The sequence below is a fragment of the Hippichthys cyanospilos genome, chromosome 5, assembly GCF_059441005.1.
Source record: "Hippichthys cyanospilos isolate Australia breed blue-spotted pipefish chromosome 5, RoL_Hcya_1.0, whole genome shotgun sequence".
Taxonomy (NCBI): Eukaryota; Metazoa; Chordata; class Actinopteri; order Syngnathiformes; family Syngnathidae; genus Hippichthys; species Hippichthys cyanospilos.
The window spans coordinates 24,510,656-24,531,194 of NC_142373.1; the positions used below are offsets into that span (position 1 = coordinate 24,510,656).

General features: G+C 41.1%; 2 protein-coding genes across 2 annotated transcripts; one reads left to right on the forward strand and one right to left on the reverse strand.

Moving 5' to 3' along the window:
* Window positions 1-315: 315 nt before the first annotated feature.
* LOC148424075 (TBCC domain-containing protein 1-like) lies at window positions 316-10,101 on the reverse strand. The gene is made up of 9 exons (XM_088414231.1): window positions 9,184-10,101; window positions 7,911-7,969; window positions 7,567-7,833; window positions 6,059-6,217; window positions 4,534-4,650; window positions 4,210-4,459; window positions 3,951-4,137; window positions 2,675-3,190; window positions 316-1,353 (listed from the first exon to the last, which is right to left on the reverse strand). The coding sequence occupies exons 1-9, from the start codon at window positions 9,221-9,223 to the stop codon at window positions 1,143-1,145; spliced, it is 1,806 nt and encodes a 601-aa protein (XP_088270357.1). The 5' UTR covers window positions 9,224-10,101; the 3' UTR covers window positions 316-1,142.
* A 1,302-nt stretch (window positions 10,102-11,403) lies between these two features.
* LOC148424076 (dnaJ homolog subfamily B member 11-like) lies at window positions 11,404-20,003 on the forward strand. The gene is made up of 10 exons (XM_088416081.1): window positions 11,404-11,581; window positions 11,877-12,033; window positions 12,468-12,565; window positions 13,383-13,515; window positions 13,799-13,941; window positions 14,030-14,112; window positions 17,520-17,577; window positions 17,658-17,769; window positions 17,853-18,012; window positions 18,585-20,003. The coding sequence occupies exons 1-10, from the start codon at window positions 11,487-11,489 to the stop codon at window positions 18,647-18,649; spliced, it is 1,104 nt and encodes a 367-aa protein (XP_088272207.1). The 5' UTR covers window positions 11,404-11,486; the 3' UTR covers window positions 18,650-20,003.
* Window positions 20,004-20,539: the final 536 nt, after the last annotated feature.

The following is a 20,539-nucleotide window of genomic DNA, read 5'->3' on the forward strand; positions in this document are numbered from 1 at the left end:
CAAAAATTGAGTCAGTGATTCTAGCGCTATTCAGTTTTTCCAGAAAAGCGAGGAAGGATTACGGCATAATGAATGCCCGGGCATGGTAAGCGTCCAATGACCCCACTTATCCAGTGACTGCGTCCAACGCCAGCCCTCCCCTCACCATATTGCACGTGCCAGCTACGCCGGGTTGCCCCCACCTGGCGAGGGAGGAGCTGCCAACTCAGGACTTATTTCTGCCTTGTGGATGCATCCAGATACTGCCCTGTGACACCATTTATTTACAGTGTGTTCATGTATAATTCAAACAAGTGTGCATCATTTTTATTTATATTTATTCATTTTTCATCCATCCATTTCTTACCACTTGGAGGTAACAATGGATGTTAACAGCTGCATAGAAAAGTGACAGCAGTATTCACCGTTTTACACGAATCATCTAATAAAATAAGGTGACGTGTTTTTTTTTTTTTTTTAATGGCTCACTATGTACAAAGCAAACTAACCCTGACAAATCGAAACTTTGAAGTGCAAACAGACAGGCCTCTTGGATGAATGAAATAATACATAAAATATACATCCTGATTCCAGTGTGACTGATAGAAAAATATACTTTGAAGCACGCGGTTGGTTGGCACTTGCGTAAATTGACACTTTCATGTGGATCACACAGTCAACATTTAGCTCTGCAAATTCACATTTGCCAACAACCTTTACCATTATAGGGAGGGTTCTCATTGAGAGTGTGACAATCCAAATGAACTAAATGAGCAGTTCTTTTTTTTTCCTTTACCTTTTGAAGTAGAATTAATATTACATGAATCCTCATGATCATTTTCTGACATGCAAGGGAATATCATTACATAAACAGTGGGGACCCATTATTGGACATCTTAGCTTTTAAACCAATTAATTGTGCAGTAAATCTTTAGTTTAGATTTCAGCAGATATCTCTGTTACATAAATATTTTGCAAAAATAGAACGTGCAGAAAAGAGAATGTACTCTACATACTGTACAGAATGAACAGAAAGAATTAACACATTCCAACAAAAAAGGGGTCTTGGATTCAAGTTGAGTCCCAACTTCTTCATGCCATGAATGTCCATGATAACGCCATTTGAAATGAACACAACTAAAAGTGTGGGGGAAAACAACAAATCAACAAGCCATCGGCGACTGTCCCACCGCTCCTCTCGTCTTAATGTACGTGTCGTTTGTCGGCATCTCAACCCCCTGGGCTCCATTCAAGACCTGCATGGAGGATGTGGGGGGCGGGATCAGGCTGTCCAGTTCCTGCCTGTGTCCCGTCTCCAGGAGCCACTCATGGAACTTTGCCTCCACTAGTTCCTGGAACTTGCACTTCTGCTCCCTGCGGAAAGAACTCATTTTAGAAGTGGCCGCAAGCAGCTCGCTCTTTGTTGGTTTCATTGATTCCACTTTGGTGCCAATTTGATTCAAATAAACCCACATTCAGTGAGTGGTATGTCCCAGACCCACACACACAATAGCTGAAAAGCCGCAATGTAGAAAGAGCATATTTGACCTTTATGTATTTATTTTGACCCCATTGTATTGTTAATTTGGTACACTGTTCAGTCAGGGTCACGGCGAGTTCAGAGTCCCTCGGGCAATAGTGACAAACTAGTGTTACCATTCACATTAGCTAAACTTGTTATTGACTATTGGCATCAATACTCCATCCAAACACGACAGTCATGCAATGGAAAAAAAAAAAAAAAAAAGATCTTATCCACACAGTCTCTTTATGGTAACTACTTTTGGGATTTTCTACTTTGACACTGCACTGGGGTTAGTTGGAGCTGTTTTTTGTTTGTTTTTGTCTTTCAAGTATATTTTTTTAATATTTACTACAGAACAATTAAAATATTGCTATGCAAATTAAAAACACAATTCTTGGGAGTTTTGTTTTGAAGCAATTTCTTTCAGTGGTTATACTTCTGCTCTGACTTTTTTTTCCTGTTCCATTTCTTTGTCTGGGCTCAAAGTGCCATCTGCCCCATGCAATTTCGAACCAAATAAATTGGTATTTTTCAAATAGTTCCGTATTTTCCTTGTATGCTATGCCAATTCCAACACTGTGTATGCCACTGGTTTAGAGTTCATTTTAAAAAAGAAGAATTCATGTACAAATACATTTTGATGAAGTTTGTAATCCTGAACGAGTCAATTGTCGACTAACCTAACCGCAGTTTGCAGCAACTATGGCAGACTTAACAACAACTAAAATACAGGACAATTTGCACACTACAGCACTATCCTGTCCAAAGATTAAAACGTCTTATTTTTCTTATGTTGCAAAGCCACCAAAAATTATGAAAAATTCTTCTATACCACCACTTATTCCCACTGGGGTCATCTTAGCTCTACTTAGAGCATTGCTTCTACTTGCATCGCCCCTCCCTAGGAGAGGAAAAATATGTTGCGCCCTCCTACTTGGTGCGGTGACGGTAAATAAGATAATTTTCCATAAAATAAATTGCTTACGTGAAAACTAAAATTGTATCCTTTTTAACATGATGAACAAAAGAAAAAAATCAGTGTGAATAAACTTTGAACAAATGTTAACTTTTAAGTCTGAGTTAACTTTCAAGCCTGTTCCTTGGGGTCATCACCTTGCGCCCCCCCTCCTCCCAGGGGGGCCCATGCCCCACTATTTGAGAAGGACTCACTTGTTCAGGTGAGCCTCCACGACAGTCTTCTTCCATCTTTGTATCCTTTTCTGCTTGTCATCAAGTGCTGCTTGATAGCGGGCCGGCAACCCCCCGGGCACTTCGCACGTGTCCCCCTCCATGTGGAAAGGCACCACCAGTGTGTGAAACTCTTCTGGGGGCAGGAGGCGGTAGCAAGCTGAGTCCGGGTTGGCGGAGGACTTCAAGGGGTCCGTCCCCAGCAGCAGGGGTTGGTCCCACATGTTGGGGACCACTGCCAGCCCCACGCTAGCCATGTGGTCCTCCAGGGAAGGGTAGAAGGTGTGGAAGGGACCCAGGGTGATGTCAGTGTTGCCAGGCAGGATCAGAGGGCGTGTTGGCGTCATGGCGTGTAGCGTGGTGCGGGACGAGGCTCCGAGAACGATCCTGCCTGCCACGCACACCACGTGCACGTTCTGGCAACAGTGCACATGCACACTGGTCTCCACTGGACCCAGAACCACCGTGCAATCTCGGCACTTGTCCAAACTCACTGACCTGAGGAAAGACCAAATTATTGAATCTAATTGAAGGCAATATTGCGTTTTCTGACTGCGTGTACACAACACATCTTTCACTAAAACCAAGTAAGATTTGACTGTGTTTTACGTTAGATTTTCCACATTCGGCAAGAAACTGCTGGCAAATCGAAGAAAATGCCTTGACTTAATTGAATGTGTCGACATTGTTTAGTATTTAAAAAATGAAATCTGAAAATATTTCACAGCAATTAAACAACTTTTAATTATTATAAAACATTTTTTTAATTTCACCATCTAAAAGCTATGCTAAACAGATTTTCATTCAAGTTCTGTTCAAGATGTTAACAAATTTACATATATAAATATATATTCTTTCCAACACCTTATATCTGAGGCAATGGTTCTAATGAGTTGACGTGCAAAAATATAGTGGCTGTATATGATTACAGTATGACTATGAGATTAAGAATGATTAAAGATATAATGCTATGCAGCGTTTGAAAAAATACCAAATGGCTTTTACACTTTACAGTACTGTCTCTTCACTGTGTATTATTTTTAATGTAAAAAATGTAAAAAATATTCTATGTAATATTTTTAATTTTGCTATACTTACTAGCTTTTTCTCCAGGATTTTTTTCTAAATTTACAAACAAAAACAGCAATATAAAAGGTATTGTGAACGAAAGAGTTTTACTCAATGAACATTTTCCTTTTCCATTTCCTGCCTTTCAAGCGACTGACTTGTGTCCTAAGAGTTGCGAGTGGATCTTAACCTGAGAGGCGAGAGGAGGTAGATGAAAGCATCTGCGCATCGATGGATCTTAATGTTGGCCCCCGTCATCTTATCAGAGGTCTTGGCCAGAGTCTGCTTACAGACCTGAGACATGAGCACCATCTTGCTGCCGGCTGGGGCCATGTGAGTGTTTCGGGCTATCTTGGCGGACTTCATAGCCCCCTCCACTATATCCAATGAGAATAGGAAGGTTGAGTAAGGAGGAGAGACAACATGTGCATTGTTTAAGATCACTGTACCTTGTTGGGCCCAGGCTAGCTTCTTCCCTGAGCGCAGGCAGGACGTTATCCCAAAGGGATTGAGGGTGAGGTTATGTTGAAGACAGGAGACGAGCTGGTACAAAGGGAAGGAATGGCTGAGCGCAGAGTAGCCTGATTGCACCTGGAGCGGCCCTTTACTCAGCAACCTATGGACAGACTGGACAGTTCTGCCCGGGTGCGCCCAGCCTTCCAGTAGCAGGCCCAGGCTACGCACAGCCTCCAGGGAGATCTGGGAGTGGACAGGGTGTGCGGGCAGTTTTCGCTATCTTGCTGTGAGATAACACGAATGGGTGATCCACACACCTGACAGTCGCGCGGGACTGTCCCAGATTGGGACAGCTGGTTCGGCTCGACCAGAAGTTCGAGGAGCTCTGCAAGGTGGCTCTGAACAAAAGATAGGTGTGCCTGGTCATCCCAGTTCTACTGTAACACAATAAACACAGAAATTAACAATGGATTAGATTTTTGACTAATTTTCTTCTTACAGTGTGCCAAGACAGAGGTCCGTGCTCTTCCAAAACAACTTGATTACAATAACAGTTAATGTACAGTATAAAAATGTAAGCAAAACTAAATCAATATATTTTTTATAAATTTATTTTTTTTCTTGTATTAAAATACGTAAGTTGTATAATTGCTGCAGGTAAAGTGTCTACTGTGACAGCTATGTGTGGTGGGTGGGTGGGTGAGTGAGTGAGTGAGTGAGTGAGTGAGTGAGTGAGTGAGTGAGTGAGTGAGTGAGTGAGTGAGTGAGTGAGTGAGTGAACGTGAGGGCCATTAGTCCATTAGTCCAAACCTTGAAGCAGCCTTCTTCTTTTATCAACATTCACCAAAAAAAAACAAAAAACTTTTTTTTTTTTTTTTTTAAGTGTTGACATTATTAGTACAAAGCAGCTAATAATTACCAGGGCAAATTCCTCTTTTCCCTCCGCAGTGCAACAAATAATACTGTTGCTAATATGGACCATCAAAATGTTCCTTATTCTAGTGTAACGCATTGGTTCTCCTTTTATTATCTCATCGATGTATCCCTTGTGAAAGATTTGTTTTAGCCAAGTACACATGTACCAGCATAAATGGGAATAAAAAATAATAATAATAAAATACAACGGTGCTCTGCCAAACCTGATTGAATTATTCAACTTTGGAAGTACATTTGTATTGATATCTCTAGGCACATTTCATTCAGAAACATGACAATGTGCATCCTGATGATACATTTACGTAATAACTTTTTTAAAGGAGAAACTTTAAAACACAACTTAGCAATAAGTTAATTCATGTTCTTCATTTGGTTTTAATTTGAAACGTAAAAAGTAATGTTCCTGTCACTACATTAAAAAAACATTATTTTAGATTTGCTGATACCTGCTGAAAACCTGTTAAAATCTCATATATCCACCGAAAGTGCCTTCATGAAGCCCCAGGGGTATAGGTACCCCCATTTACGAACTACTGCTGTAAAGGACCCACAACTGAGAGGTGGATTTGGGTCATAGAAGACCCCATTCCATTTTGGCGAGTGTGCAGATAATGGTGCAACTCACAGAATTTGTTCAACTTACAGTAGATATATATTTTTTTAATATTGGCCTCAATTTTTTTTTTCTCATAATACACTCAATGACTCAATTGATACATAAGCAGGAGGTGTCTTTCAATAAAATTGTAAAATTAGAATAATTCTGACATGCAGTGCATGTCATCCTACTGCAGTTGTTTTGGTAAAGTACAACATCATAAAGTGTACCATGCATGCAGTTTACATATAGGCTATCATTCGATATTCTAAGTGGACCAAAATTTGTGACTGGTAAATGCGGATGACCTTGTTTTGGGAGCTTGTCTTGGTCTCCCGATCCGCTGGAGACGGAGAGCGTGTGCGATGGCTGGGCCACTCTTCACCAATGAGCGAATTACGCAGAGACACACGGTTCAGCTGTTGAATGTGGAGGAATAGGAGAAACTGCAGTGTGTCCACGGACCTCTGGGAAATAAAGAAATTAACGATACATCAATGTGTAGTTCCTAGTCCTACCATGCCAAGCTGTGTATGTTGAAGTGTGCCTCTTGGGGGCCTGGCCAAGCAATTGAGCTCAAGTGTGTCTTAAAGGGATAGTGTGTAAGATTTAGGTCGTTTTTCACAACGGATAGCAGGGGGTGCCGCAGGGGCTGCAGTTACCATTGTCCATAGCTATAACAAACATGGCCGCCTCCGGAGAAGTGCCACCCCTCATGTAATATAATTTCATGATAAGAAGACCTACTATGAGTACAGTATTTTTTAAAACATACTGTTGGTCTTTAAGAACACATTCATTTGCAAGGTTTTGACATTTTCAATCATTTAATTTATTCCTTTTTAGTGAAAATCTTACACACTGTCTCTTTAAGAGGCATTAAAGTACCTGAAAACCCTTTCACTCCCGTTGGGACAATGCATCCCACAGCTTTTGGAAAAAATGGCAGTTGGGTATAGGAATGATAACAATAAGATGAAATGACATACCAGCATTTCACTATACACCTATCTACAGATTCTAGTGGCATTTAGCAACTTTTCCATCCACAATAAGCCTGTGCTGGGCCAACTTCCAACAAGGTAACTTGCATTGTTCAATTTCCTCTCCATTAACCATCTAGTACTTCAGAAATATATTGTTAATATGTGCTATATATGTGTGTCACTATAGATTACACTGATTACTAAGTATTTTATGTGTTTGGTGATCCTTTTTCATTTTTCTGGCATGGCAGTCCCAGTGGTCTTTATCGGTGGAAATGGGAATGTTTTTTAACTAACTTTCCAAGTATACTAGAATTATAAACAAGTAATATATTCCTTTTATCCTTGCAGAAACAAATGGTATTTCCTTTTTTAACTCTTCTTGAGGCATTAAACTGTAAAATAATAATAATAAAAGGAGAGACGTTCCGTCTATCCATTCATTATCTGTTGCCGCTTATCCTCACTACTGTTACTGGCTTGCTGGTGCAAGTAGGCAGGGGATACCCTGGACTGGTTGCCAGACAATCGCAGGGAGGGTTGTTTTGGGGTTGAATTTAGCACTGTTGCTACATTTTTCCTTTGCACTGCAAATTGCAAAGCAAAGTAGAGCTTTTGTTGCTCTTCAGAATAAAAAAAAATCAATAAAATCAATACATGATGTCCTTTGACAACAACAATATAGCTGAGGATTCATCCGCAAAAACAGTTTTGTCCCATTTACAAACCCACAAGTAGCTGAGGCTGCAAAGTCTGAACCTCAATATATAATGTGGGATCATTGTTTAGCACGATTTTTTTTAATATACTAAAAAAAGATTTCTCAATACCTCGTTCCTTTGCTGGTCAAGCTCACTTTTGCTTGAACACTGGGAAACACACTCGGCCCACTCTAGTCGGTCCCCGGGCGAGTGGCCAGTAAAGAGGTCAAAGGTCTCAAAGTAGAGCCACGCCAGGTCTTCTGCAAGCTGTAGCTTCCCACATGCAATGTGCTTCCACATGGGCCAGATCAAAGAGGGGAAGCAGCCATCGCGGGTGCGCACATAGGTTGCCATCTTGCGAAGGTAGTGCAGGCCCAGCTTGGAGGAGGGGGCCACCTAAGATAAGGGAATCAAGCCTGAGTTTTGTTTTTCGCTATTGTATGTTGGAACTGCGTTTCATGGTGTACACTCACCTGTAGGGCACCGAGGAGAAAGGGCTCCATACGAGGCCATATTCTCACACTCTCTTGATCTATGTATGAGGAAATGCAGTGAATCAATTTGATTGTTGGTTTGTTTGTTATTTTTAAAGAGAAGCCAAGTTACATTTTGTTTTAATATATGCACCCCAACCCAAATACTGTAGTCTGAACATGATATTCTGATTAACTCAATCACTGCCAGCTGAGTAAATATGGATCGTTCACATCAATAGCTGTCAGAGGCAGTGAATGAGTTCAATGTGAAATGGAACACTAACCCCTGGCAGTGTTATTTATTTATTGTCAGTAATGCATTTGTAGTATTCCATAAAAACAGGGATTAATTTATTCACTGCCAGCCCAGTAAAAAATGACCTTTGGAGTCTATCACTGTTAGTGGATGAATAAATTAATGTTACATTTATGGAATTTGGATTAAGCAGCAAAACCCACAAGTTTTTAATCCATATTAGGGGGGGTGGCCATTTGGCCAATTATTTTAAAATGTACAAATAATACTTTGAAAATGTCAAAGTTCTACTTGCTGTTGACTGAAAATAACACCATAGGCTGCTTTGGGACCAGGTGACAGCCTATTGTGGCTCAGCTTGCTAACTTCACATTACCAAACTCAGAAAACGGGTGAGCCACGATTAAGTGTTGACTGAGTTCTAAGAAACGGTGATGTTATTTTTGGTGTGGACAACAAGTGGCAAAATGAGTATCTGCAATGGATAAAAGCGGGTGGATTTTACTGCTTAATGAAGAGTTTAGATGTGGGGCCACAAAGAAGGCATTTAAAAAAACGTTTGATGTTACTTCCCTTTAAGAATGTATTGTACACGTATTCTGATATGACACACTATTTACAATCATCCTTGTTACATTTTTAAGACATTCAAAATATTGATTAGATATCTTTTGAAGAAAATGAAGGCCTGGCTGTTTGATTCATTGATTTTCATGCATTCTCAGACTTTTGAATGACCCGCGGAAATCCTGTATGGTGGCACTTAATGGTGCCATGACAACCAGACTTCCGCCGCCTTCATCCGATTCATCAGTGTCGTCTACTTGGTGCTGATTGAAACCATGGCTAAAACGCACGCTTCAATTGGTCGTCAAACCAACTGCGTTGTCTGAAGCAACCAGGGTCTCGATCTCTCAAGGAGTACATTTTTCTCACCGCCGTAAACTTGGGACTAAAGTGAGGAGTTAAGCTAAGCGAGGCTAACAAAAGCGACTCTTTAGTGCGTTTACTTACCTCCACTACTCGTCGGCGGCCAAGCGCCGGCTTGTTCCATCTCAGAAGCTTCGTATCATTCAATGTGTGTTACAAGTCCAACGGCTTGTTCTGAGATCATTTGGGAGATAAAGCCGAGTTGGGGAACAGTTGAGCTGTGTTCTTACTTCCTATTTGGCGCCCTCCTCTCCTCCTCTTGAGAAAGACCGTCCGCCATTGCTTGCAGCTCACTGGACAGCTGGGCGACGAGGAGTCCCCGTATTACAATATAGCGACGCCCAGTCCGCCATTACCTGCCGCGCATTGGATAGCCGGTGAAATGTCGGCCATTGCTTGCAGCTCATTGGATAGCTCGTGGCTTCTCATTTGCATCGATCGTGACTACTCATTTGCATCGACCGTGACTACTCATTTGCATCGACCGTGACTACTCATTTGCATCGACCGTGACTACGCGTTTGCATCGCTCGTAGTAACTCTGGAGACGCCTCTTCCGGTCATTGCGTGATAGAACATAATACAAATGTGAATAAATGAAAACACAGTCCACACTAAATAAGATACAATACCAGTACATCTAAAAAACATACATGAAATGAAAATAAGAGAAACATATTTATAAAAAAAAAAAGACCGAGGAAAATGCAACGGCAGCGACGACGAAAGAGGAATCCACACAATAATGGGTGAAATAAAAGCAACTATACAAACCAACAACAACACATTGCAAGTCTAACACGAAAAAGAATAACGTGGAGGTGAAGCCAAGCCACAGAGGGAACAAGGAAATGCCTCAGAAAGAGTGGCAACAAGTGTGGCTACCGGTTGCAGCAGCCACAGACGAACATGGAAATGCCTCGGAAAGAGTGGCTACTGGTGGCATCAAGTGTGGCTACCGGTGGCAGCAGCCACAGACGAACATGGAAATGCCTCGGAAAGAGTGGCTACTGGTGGCATCAAGTGTGGCTACCGGTGGCAGCAGCCACAGACGAACATGGAAATGCCTCGGAAAGAGTGGCTACTGGTGGCATCAATTGTGGCTACCCGTGGCTCTCGGTGGCAGCTGCCACACAGTCGCCACACTGCATGCCGCTGCCACAAAAAGAGCCTGCTCTTACTGCTCCTCTTCCACCGATAGAGAAGAGGAGGTGGGCAGCGCCTCCACAGTGTGCCGTGCTGCGCATGCGTCAATGTACATTTCTTTTATTGGGGTACTTTATCCCTTGGACGCCAGAGTTCTGTTTTTTTTTTTAATTTATTTAAAATAAAATGCTCAGTTTTTATATCACTATTTCAAAGGACTTATTCTCGTAAGTGGTTGGAGATCAGAATGGCATACTGAATGCTACTTGGTACAATTTTGGAGCCCAACAAGAGATTTATCAAAAAGAAAAAACAAATGTGTTATTTTATTTCGAATTGCAAGTTTACAAATATTTACGTCTCTAGACAACCAGCTCAAGATTCTTTGCTTCATGGGAGAATTTGACAACAAATGACATTAACTATTCACAACACTTGTCAAACCAGTTTTCCTGACAATGGCAATATGGTATGGAATCTCATTTCATCACAAGTCATCTTTACCGTCAGTAGGACATCTTACTTGTAAAAAGCTTAACATCGCGGAATAAGGAAGACAAATCATCATCCAAAATAGTCTGCACATGTTCGCATTGATCTCTGAGAATAATAACAATCACATAAGTATTTGGAATTTGATGGACTTTGAAGACTTTTAATTCAAGTGCTCTCCAGCTTGTTGCTTGAATAGGAAAACACTTTATGTATCCAAAATATGAGGGCAATGTAACGTTTTTGTCTACAGTGGATGTCTCCGGAGAAAGAAAAGTCGTAAAGGGACAACGTGTAAGATTTAGACCGTTATTGAAAAGGAATAAATTCAATGTTGATGATATTTATAAGCGTGCAAATAAATGTATTCTTCACGACCAACAGTATGTTTTTAATATATTCGTAGTTCTAGTTATTATTCAATTTCGTTACATGGGGGGGGGGGGGGGGGGGGGGGTAAATTACAATGACCAAAATACATTTTGGTGAGGATTCTTAAACCGTTTTCTGACATTTAACGTCATTAACCTTAGTTTCTACCAGTACAGAAGCGTTTTTAGAGTGTCCTTATTTATACGCTGAAGATGCGAGCCCCAGTTTGGCCCTTTTATGTCTTTAAATGTGGGCGGGGTTTAACTATGCTGGTAGGCGGGACTTCCTTGACAAGCCGGAAATAGCTTTTCTATCACAGGCTGCAGAGTTCGACCTCAAAAGAAGCCGGTCCTTCTTATCAATATTTCGTAAAATATATGTATTTAAGGAGTTTCTATATGGCGACCAAATGGATGAATCTGTGCACTATGTGTTGTGTGATTCTGTTGATTATCACGACAGTGTCTGCCGGGTAAGTAAGCAGTTTTGTGGTCGGACGCTCGCTCAGGCAGCATCGCCTGCTAGTACACATGTTTCATTGTGATTGGTTCAACCAGGAGAGCGAAAAGGCAGCTAAACTACTATCGTTTTTACCTTTTTACTCCCGTGTAGGTGTAATTGTCATTAATTTGGGCAAATTGTTCTCACAAACGTGATATTGTCACTCAGATTAGTCTGTTTTTACTAGCCCCTTTATACAAAATTATTATTTGTGATAAAGTCTTCACATTGGTCATGGTTTTGACTCGTTTGTCTTTCTCCCATAGGCGGGATTTTTACAAGATCCTAGGCGTGAGCAAGACTGCATCAATCAGGGATATCAAGAAAGCCTACAGGAAGCTAGCGCTCCAGTTACACCCTGACAGGAACCAAGACGACCCCAAAGCTCAGGATAAATTCGCTGACTTGGGCGCAGCCTATGAAGTATGAGATATATATTTTTCAAGTTATTTAAATTATTCTAGCAAACTAGTTGCTCCATTCGTACAGAACGTTTTTATTTTTTGCCATCAAATGTTTATCGGATGAAAGCGCTCGGTCGCACGGCTTCTGCGTTTAGCAGGTCTGTTGCCGTTGGAAACACTAGGCCCTTCCTGATTGGTCAACTCGACCCTGTGGCTGTATCTGATTGGCTGATATGATATCACAAAAGTAAAATGGGATCAGAGGTGCAGGTGCTTCAAATATTCACTCGGCTCTGATTGCAATCAAATTAGATGGTAAAAGTAAAACGTGATTGGAGTTTTGATAGATTTGTAATGTTGTTACCAACATAGATCTGCTGCAACAACATTTGGTACACCTACGTCATGTCTTTACTGATTTGGATGACTGTTACTTTACTGCTTCATTTATAGGTTCTGTCAGATGAAGAGAAAAGAAAACAATATGACGCATATGGAGAGGATGGACTTAAAGAAGGTCACCACAGTTCACACAATGATATCTTCTCCAGGTTTGTTTTAACACAGGAAATAGTCATTAGGATTCTTTATTACTGTGGAACTCAGTTAAATCACACTTAAAACAACTCATTGCATTTACTCAAAATTAACACAATCAGAAAGTCGACACAAGAGCACGCAACACAGCTGGAGAACAGCTAATTTGATTTTTGATTGAAGGGAAACTGGGCCATTGTATGACAGCTGCTGGCTTGCACACAAAGGCTCGGAAGGCAGTGGACAAGCAGATGAAGCTATGCCGATGCAGTGTCCAATAAGTCGTTATGCTTCCGGCAACATAAATGCATCTGCGCATGTGTCGAGCTCATAGAACGAGACACCGTGTTAGTGCGCGTATTGATAAAAAAAAAAAAAAAAAACAGCCACTTGCATTGGGTACACCCAGCACAATGTCAAGCATGAAACACTGAGTAACCTAAGCATAATCATAAGGATAATAAAATGACAAGGATAATAAAATGACAAGATTTCAAAGCTTTTTTTTAAATTGTTGATTCTTGAGTGTAGTTTATACTAAGGGTTACAATTAGCCAACTCATAAAACAGTTCCATTACAGCGATTTGACTCATTGCTTTATTATAAATTGCTATGTTAATAAGTATTATAACTGCTTTATAAACAAAATGTGTGTCACATTTGCACGGGTTTATTTGAATGATGAATGCAAATACACACTGATAATTACTGACAAATGTCACCCAAGTGTACTGAATTAATGTTCGGGTAGTGAAGCAGTCTATGAAATCTTGTCGAATTTCAAATTGACTAACTGGTAATTCAACAGTTTTTTATGTTCCATTCTGTAGTTTCTTTGGTGACTTCGGTTTCATGTTTGGAGGCAACCGACAGCAGCAGGACCGAAATATTCCCAGAGGAAATGACATTGTGCTTGACTTGGAGGTCACACTTGAAGAGGTCTACTCTGGGAACTTTGTAGAGGTAAGTAGAAGGCTCTGTGTTTTTTTTTTTCTTTTGGCTTACCAACAATTTAGTCCACATTTGTATGAAATAAAGATTAATTGCACAGTGAATGTGTGTGCAAACAGTACTGCACCTCTTAGCTAATAAATGCCTAAGTGCATTTCTCAAGGGCACCCGGTGCAACAGTGTACAGAAAGCAGTTGAGCATCTCTGACAACTACAGCAGTTGCAATAAACTTAAAAAATTATGTATGTAAACTACTTCCACTGCTTAGTAAATGGATCTTATTGTGATGGCCAGGTTGTGCGTAACAAGCCCGTAGCCAAAGAGGCACCTGGGAAGAGGAAGTGCAACTGTCGCCCCGAGATGAGGACCACACAACTCGGCCCTGGCCGCTTCCAGATGACGCAAGAAATGGTTTGTGATGAATGTCCAAACGTGAAGTGAGTCCCCACTTTTATTTTGTAGTTGCTTTTTATGTGGACCCTTGGATGTGCTCTCAGTGACTCATTTTTGTGTCATTTGCACCAGACTGGTGAATGAGGAGAGAACATTGGAGGTGGAAATTGAACAAGGAGTGAGAGATGAGATGGAGTATCCCTTCATTGGGGAAGGTAAGCTTCAGAATATCCAAAATCCAAGTTGTCACTTAATGCTGTAATAGGTTTCCATGGCATCAAATAGCAGGATTGTTGCTGCTCCGGTGATAGGCTTGCCCCTCTAAATGTTGTGTTTGTGTGTGTTTTTATTTCTTTTTTTGTATATGAAAAGTAACAGTATATGTTATCCCTTCGTGAGCCATCACCTTACCGTGGTAGAGGGGTTTGCGTGTACTAATAGTCTTAGGTGCTAAGTTGTCTGGGACTTTATGTCCCTGTCAGGGTCATCCATGGCAAACCGGTCCTTGGCGAGGGAACCAGACAAAGCACGGCTCATAGACCCCATATGCCGAATATGAATATTGAGACAACAGTTTATTTTACCTGGATGCGAGTCACTGGAGATCCCAGTTTAGCCAGTCTTAGTGTGGGGCTTGTGAGCGCCTGGTGGCCGGGCCAGCACCCATGAGCCCCAGCCCGAGCACAGCCTGAAAAGTTAACGTGGGTCCCCCTACCCATGGGCTCACCACCAGTCGGGGGGGCCTTTGGGGTTGGGTGCAGTGTGAGCTGAATGGTGGCCAGGGGCGAAGACCTTGCTAGTCCCATCTTCAGCTGCAGAAGCTGGTTCTAGGGACATAGATTGTCACCTCTCTGGCAGACAAGGTGCCTGAGCTGGTGTGCGAGGCAGAAGTTCAGACTAGACTTAGTTGCACTCTATTCAAAAGACAGCTTGGATTACCTCTATTGTTGAGGCGACTGATCGAATTTCTGGCTGTAAGGTAAGGTAGGTAGACAGGCACAGATCGTGGCGGCAATGCCCAAACCTGATTGTGGACACCAGCAGTCAAGCTGAAGGAGTCCTATTGGGCCTTTTTGGCCTGTGGGTCTCCGGATGTAACTGATAGGTACCAATTGCAGAGTGTGGCTTTGGCGGTCACCGAGACAAAAACCCGGGTGTGGGAGGAATTTGGTCAGGCCATTGAAAACTACTTCCTGATGGCTTCAAGGAAACTAGTCCACCATCTGGAAGCAGTGCACCATTAACACTGTACAGTAGCGATTGGGCGCTGCTGACCTCAACTCAAGACGTGGGGGAAATCACTTTGAAGACCTTTTCAATACCACAGGCACATCTTCCTCTGAGGTAGTGGAGTCAACGTACTTTCTGCACTATAAGGCGCACCAGACTATAAGGCGCACCTCCAAAGAAGGCACATTTTGTAAAATGTAAAAAAAAAAAAAAATCATATTTAAGGCACACTGGATAATTAGGCGCACATAAAATTGAAACTAGTAATGTAAATTGTACTGGCTTGTGTTGCATTATGCATCCACTAACTGGTGCTGCACTTAAATGTATTAAAAACAATTAAATTTATTCGTAGAATATAAACTTTAATAATACAGTATAAGCGTTCTCACAACAGCCAAAATAAACAGCTGTTTTTATTAGTACCATCTGAGGAATGAGGAAAAATACCTCTTGATTAAATCAAAAGATTGTTTAGATAAATGCCAAAATGAATCAAGAGTTTAAAATAATATAATTATAATTTAATATTAAAGCTAAATATGTTAATCAAATTGCAACCAAAAACCTTAAAATATATTGTTTTGTTGATTTAAAAATTGCCATTTGTGAGTTGTATGGCGTTGTTGCATTTATAAACTCTCAATTTATGCAGTCAGAATCCCTTGACAATTTTATTTTGGAGGTGCAGTCAGGAAGAAACTGTGTGTTGTGACTTGTGTGAAATGTCCCAAAGTTTTCCGTAGAACTAGTAGGATAGGCAGAACCGGTATACTGTACTCCTTTTGGGAGCGGAACAGTCGACACCCCTTTATTACTTAACCCCTTCCAAAACACTCTCCCTGTCTCTCGTCGTCCCCCTGACGTCATCACTCCCAGACACTTAACTACAATCCAGTCATTACAACTGCATGAAGGCCGTGTGCATTCAGTCAACTCCCTCATTCAGGACTCTTCCGAAAGCAATGACTGTACGTCTGTGTTTTTATGTGTTTTGGACATCACTGTTGCCACGTGCTGTTGACACTTATGTGCATCATACGCTTGCCAATGATTTAATTAGCATATGAGAAGATTGCGATCATGCTTGTTCAGCATTGCAATAACGTTAACATAGATGTACATCCCTTCACGCGGGTTATTTGTGGCGCATTGTTTGTTTAGTAATGGCTAATGCTTTTTAAGTTTTTACTTTTAGTATGGCTGCATGTTTATAAAGCTCACTCAACTAAATCAAGATAAAGTAGCAAGACGTTCTGCTTCGTTGCTTGTGAGACATCGCATTGGGGTTGCTGTTGTATCATTTGATATCAAAATATTAGCCGCACCAGATTATAAGGTGCATTATCAGCTTTTGAGACAATGTTGTGTACTTTTTAGGTACGCTTTATAGTGCGGAACATACGGTAGGCTCTCCTATTACGAGGGTAAAAGCCTCTAAGTTGGTCCAAAAAAAAACTCTTGCTGTCAAGGGCACAGGAAGTGGACGAGATCCATTTGGAGTTCCCAACGGCTCTGGATGTTGTAGGGCTGTCCTGGTTGACAGGACATCAGAGGCAGTGCTGGATTCTAGATTGGCTGACCAATATTTTGGTCCCTATTTTTAAGAAGGGGTAACGGAGGGTGTGCTTCAAATATTGTGGCTAAAAGAACTAGATTCCAGATACATTATATGCAGCTCAAATTAGTTTTATCTGTAGGGTGTCAGGGCTCTCTCCCTTCAAGGTAGGGTCAGAAGGTCGGTCATTCTGGAGGGGCTCAAAGTCAAGCGGCTACTCCTTTGCATTGAGAGCAGCCAACTGAGGTGTCTCGGGCAGCGGGTTACAATGCCACCTGGGTGTCACCCTGGTGAGGTGTTCCGGGCCCACTGGGAGGAGGCCGCGAGGACGACCCAGGACACACTGGAAATACTGTGTTTCTCTGCTGGCCTGGGAAGACCTAGGGATCCTCCCAGAGTAGCTGGACGAAGTGGCCAGAAAGAGGGTGTCTGGGCTTTCCTTCTGAAGCTTCTGCCCATGCGACCTAACTCACGAAGTGGTAGATGATGGGTGAGTGAGTTGGTGTTTGGGTGGATGGGACAGACAGACGGATGGACCAACATTTTTCTTAGGGCTCAGGTGTGAGTGTCATATGATCAAAGTCAGGATACTAGTTAGCAATGATTGTTTGTTACCTGAGCATCTGTGATGTAATCTCAAATCAATGGCAATTGGCAAAATGTTCTGTACCGAGATGGATATTAACGGGTGGATTTTTCAGCTTAATTCATATCCCACAAAGTCAATCAGAATGCCGTGTTTAGACTAGTGCAGGTCAATGGAACATTTTATTATAAAGAATATGAGTACCTTATTTTATTTTTTTAATTTATTTCAAAATCTGAATTTCTCAGGGGAGCCTCACATTGACGGAGAACCTGGAGATCTGCGTTTCCGCATCAAAGTGTTAAAGTAGGAGCCAACTTTATAACGACATTTCGGTTAAAGGATGCACAAGAATAGGACATTAAGGAGCCATTTGTCTTTTGCAGACATCGCGTGTTCGAGCGCAGGGGAGATGACCTGTATACCAATGTAACCATCTCCCTGGTGGAGGCGCTAGTTGGTTTTGAGATGGACATAGTTCATTTGGATGGACACAAGGTACCCATCTTCTATCACACTCAGTATCTTTTTAAGGTAATGTCGAAGCAAAGCACTACATGTGTGTTTGTCCTGACTGTTAGGTGCACATCATGCGGGACAAGGTAACCAAGCCAGGCGCCAGGATGTGGAAGAAAGGCGAGGGCCTGCCCAATTTCGACAACATCAACATTCGCGGGTCACTCATAATCACTTTTGATGTGGAGTTCCCTCAGACACAAATGGATGAAAAGCAGAAAAATGGTGAGTCACTTTGGAAGGGAATTACATTTGTCAGTTGTTGATGTATTTTCAGGATTTAGGCAAGATCAGTAAAATAGTCTGAAAAACAAATTGGCTTTTGGGTTTCTTCATATTTGAAGCTCCAAATAGACACAAACAGATTAAGAGATGATTCTTATGAATTGAAGGGACTACTCCAAGAGGGAGCAAAACTGAAACAACTAAGTTCTTGTCTTGAACAGACTGTCCCGTTCTAACTTCAAAAAGAATCCTTATATACTCTACGAATGAAAGGTTCTTTATTCTCCACAAAAAAAGATATACTTATCCTTGCTGGATACTTACTTTCCATAACCCTCTCTTAAATCGAAAACAAACATTAGATAAACACTGAGCAAAAATTGATCCTTGATAATTAGAAACAACATAAATAGCGACTTTAGTATGGATTCTTTCAGAGCGCTCTTTTTACAGAAACACCATTGCTTTTTAGGGTCACTCTGGATATTGGGTGCTGATAAGTTTGTTAAGCAGTGTATTTTTTTTACCTGATGTTCAAGTGACCACTCTAAACGAATTCAATCCTTCTGCAGGTATTCGGAGCCTGTTGAAGCAAGGCTCCATACAGAAGGTGTACAATGGACTTCAAGGTTACTAGCATGTGCTACTTCATGCTGCTTGGACTGACAAGTACATGACTAACAAAACACAAACTACAACAGCAGCAGCAGCAGGACCAGCGCGAGCTGCGCCATTTCTTGGCCACAGTCTATTTATGTTTGATTTGCTTTTCCAACTCAGGATGTCGAACTCATTAATTTTTGCATTTCAATATTTTTTTGTGACCTCCCCCCAAAACTCAAACCACAATATCCAGGTTTATTTAAGGTATAAAACAAATAAGAACTGGGATCAGTTTGGTTTTGTATTAAATACAGTGACATTCACTCTGACAATTATATGAATTGTCAAAATGGTTGCAGCTAGCAGTGGTTGTGAATGTTTTTGTTTTTTTTAATTCTTAAGACCTCGAAGGCTCTGTTGTTGTTTTTTTCTTTTAATGGTCTTTAATGTTCCAGCCATACATTTTGTTCACTGCTGAAGAAGCAGTATTGACATGTGAACAACATAGGAAATATTCAGTGGATAACTGTAAAAAAAAAAAAAAAAAAATATATATATATATATATATATATATATGGATTGACATTCTGAACTGTTTTACACTTTCTAGGGGTTTACTAGGGATGGGCGAATACTGATACCAAGTATCGGTATCGGGCCGATACCTACCCATATTTCAAGGATATTAATATTGGCTGCTCTCTAGGAGCACTTTTATGATCATAAACTGGAAATTGCAAATTAGAAGAATAAAAAATGCCATTAATTTCATGACATTTTAAGGAAAAGTGTTTATTTGAACAGATAGGTCTTTCTTGAAAATGATTTGTCAAGGGCAGCTTGGTGGAGAGTGGTTGACTCGTCTGCCTCACAGTTCAGAGACCTGAGTTCAAATCTTGCTTACTCCGGCCTTCCTGTGTAGTTTGCATGTTCTACCCGAGGCCACGTGGCTTCCTCCTATATTCCAAAAACATGCATGGCAGCTGTATTGGATACTCTAAATTGTGTGATTGGGTGTGTAAATGTTTATTCGTTTCTGAGTGCCCTGCGATTCCCCTGGCAACCAGTTCAGGGTGTCCCCCCCACCTACTGCCCGAAGACTGCTGGGATAGGTCCAGCTAGCCAAGAACCCAAGAGAGGATAAGCGGCTACAGATAATGGATGGATGGATTTGTGTATCAGGAGTACATACAGTGGTATCGGTACTTGGTATCAACATTGGTGACTACAGAATTGAGATTTTTTTTTTTTTTTACTGATATCCGTCTAAAAAAAATACAACACGTCAAGTTTTTAGTTCAGCGATAAGATTCCTCTCGAGTGGAGAAATTATATAGATGCTGCACATTTTTCATCACGGATCAATATTAAATGTTTTTATTCTTTTACATTGTTTTTATTTTATGTTCATAAGTCCAACGCTGCCCCAAACTGTGAATTAACATCATGTTTTCGACTTTGTTTTAAAGCTATGAGTGGTTGATTGATTTTTTTTTTTTTTTTTTTTTGAGCAAGGGAGTATAAATAAAGATTTATACCGAATTTGATGGGCGTGCCATACCCGAGTTCACCAGCAGGCTGCGATAGAGTTCCATATCTGAACTGATAGAATTGTCCTTATACACTTAGTAAACTCTGCATAATACGTGTACTGTAGATGTAAGGAGATACCAAATGAACTTACACGATAAGAAATGGCCGTTTGAAGCATAAGCTTATGTAAAAAAAAAAAAAAATAAGCCGGTTGCGTTTCTGCAATCTGCAGTGAATATTTTGCCCGTTTCGGGTCACTAAACCGGCAGCTGTTAGGATTTTTTTTTTCTACCTTCCAGAAAACGAGTTATCACAAACGTGACCAACAATTTACAGTAAAACGGGAGGCCATACTGTTCATTAAAAATGCAGGTCTTATTCCTAAAAAGTG

What these genes read in the sequence shown, in the direction of transcription:
- LOC148424075 (XM_088414231.1), bottom strand. Translation starts at nt 9,223, where the DNA reads ATGGAACAAGCCGGCGCTTGGCCGCCGACGAGTAGTGGAG. An exon ending in GCCGCCGACGAGTAGTGGAG is followed by an intron (nt 7,970 to 9,183) that starts GTAAGTAAACGC and finishes CCTCATACATAG; the next exon opens with ATCAAGAGAGTGTGAGAATA. An exon ending in TTCTCCTCGGTGCCCTACAG is followed by an intron (nt 7,834 to 7,910) that starts GTGAGTGTACAC and finishes CCCTTATCTTAG; the next exon opens with GTGGCCCCCTCCTCCAAGCT.
- LOC148424076 (XM_088416081.1), top strand. Translation starts at nt 11,487, where the DNA reads ATGTATTTAAGGAGTTTCTATATGGCGACCAAATGGATGAATCTGTGC. An exon ending in ACTCTGGGAACTTTGTAGAG is followed by an intron (nt 13,516 to 13,798) that starts GTAAGTAGAAGG and finishes TGTGATGGCCAG; the next exon opens with GTTGTGCGTAACAAGCCCGT. An exon ending in GTATCCCTTCATTGGGGAAG is followed by an intron (nt 14,113 to 17,519) that starts GTAAGCTTCAGA and finishes TGAATTTCTCAG; the next exon opens with GGGAGCCTCACATTGACGGA.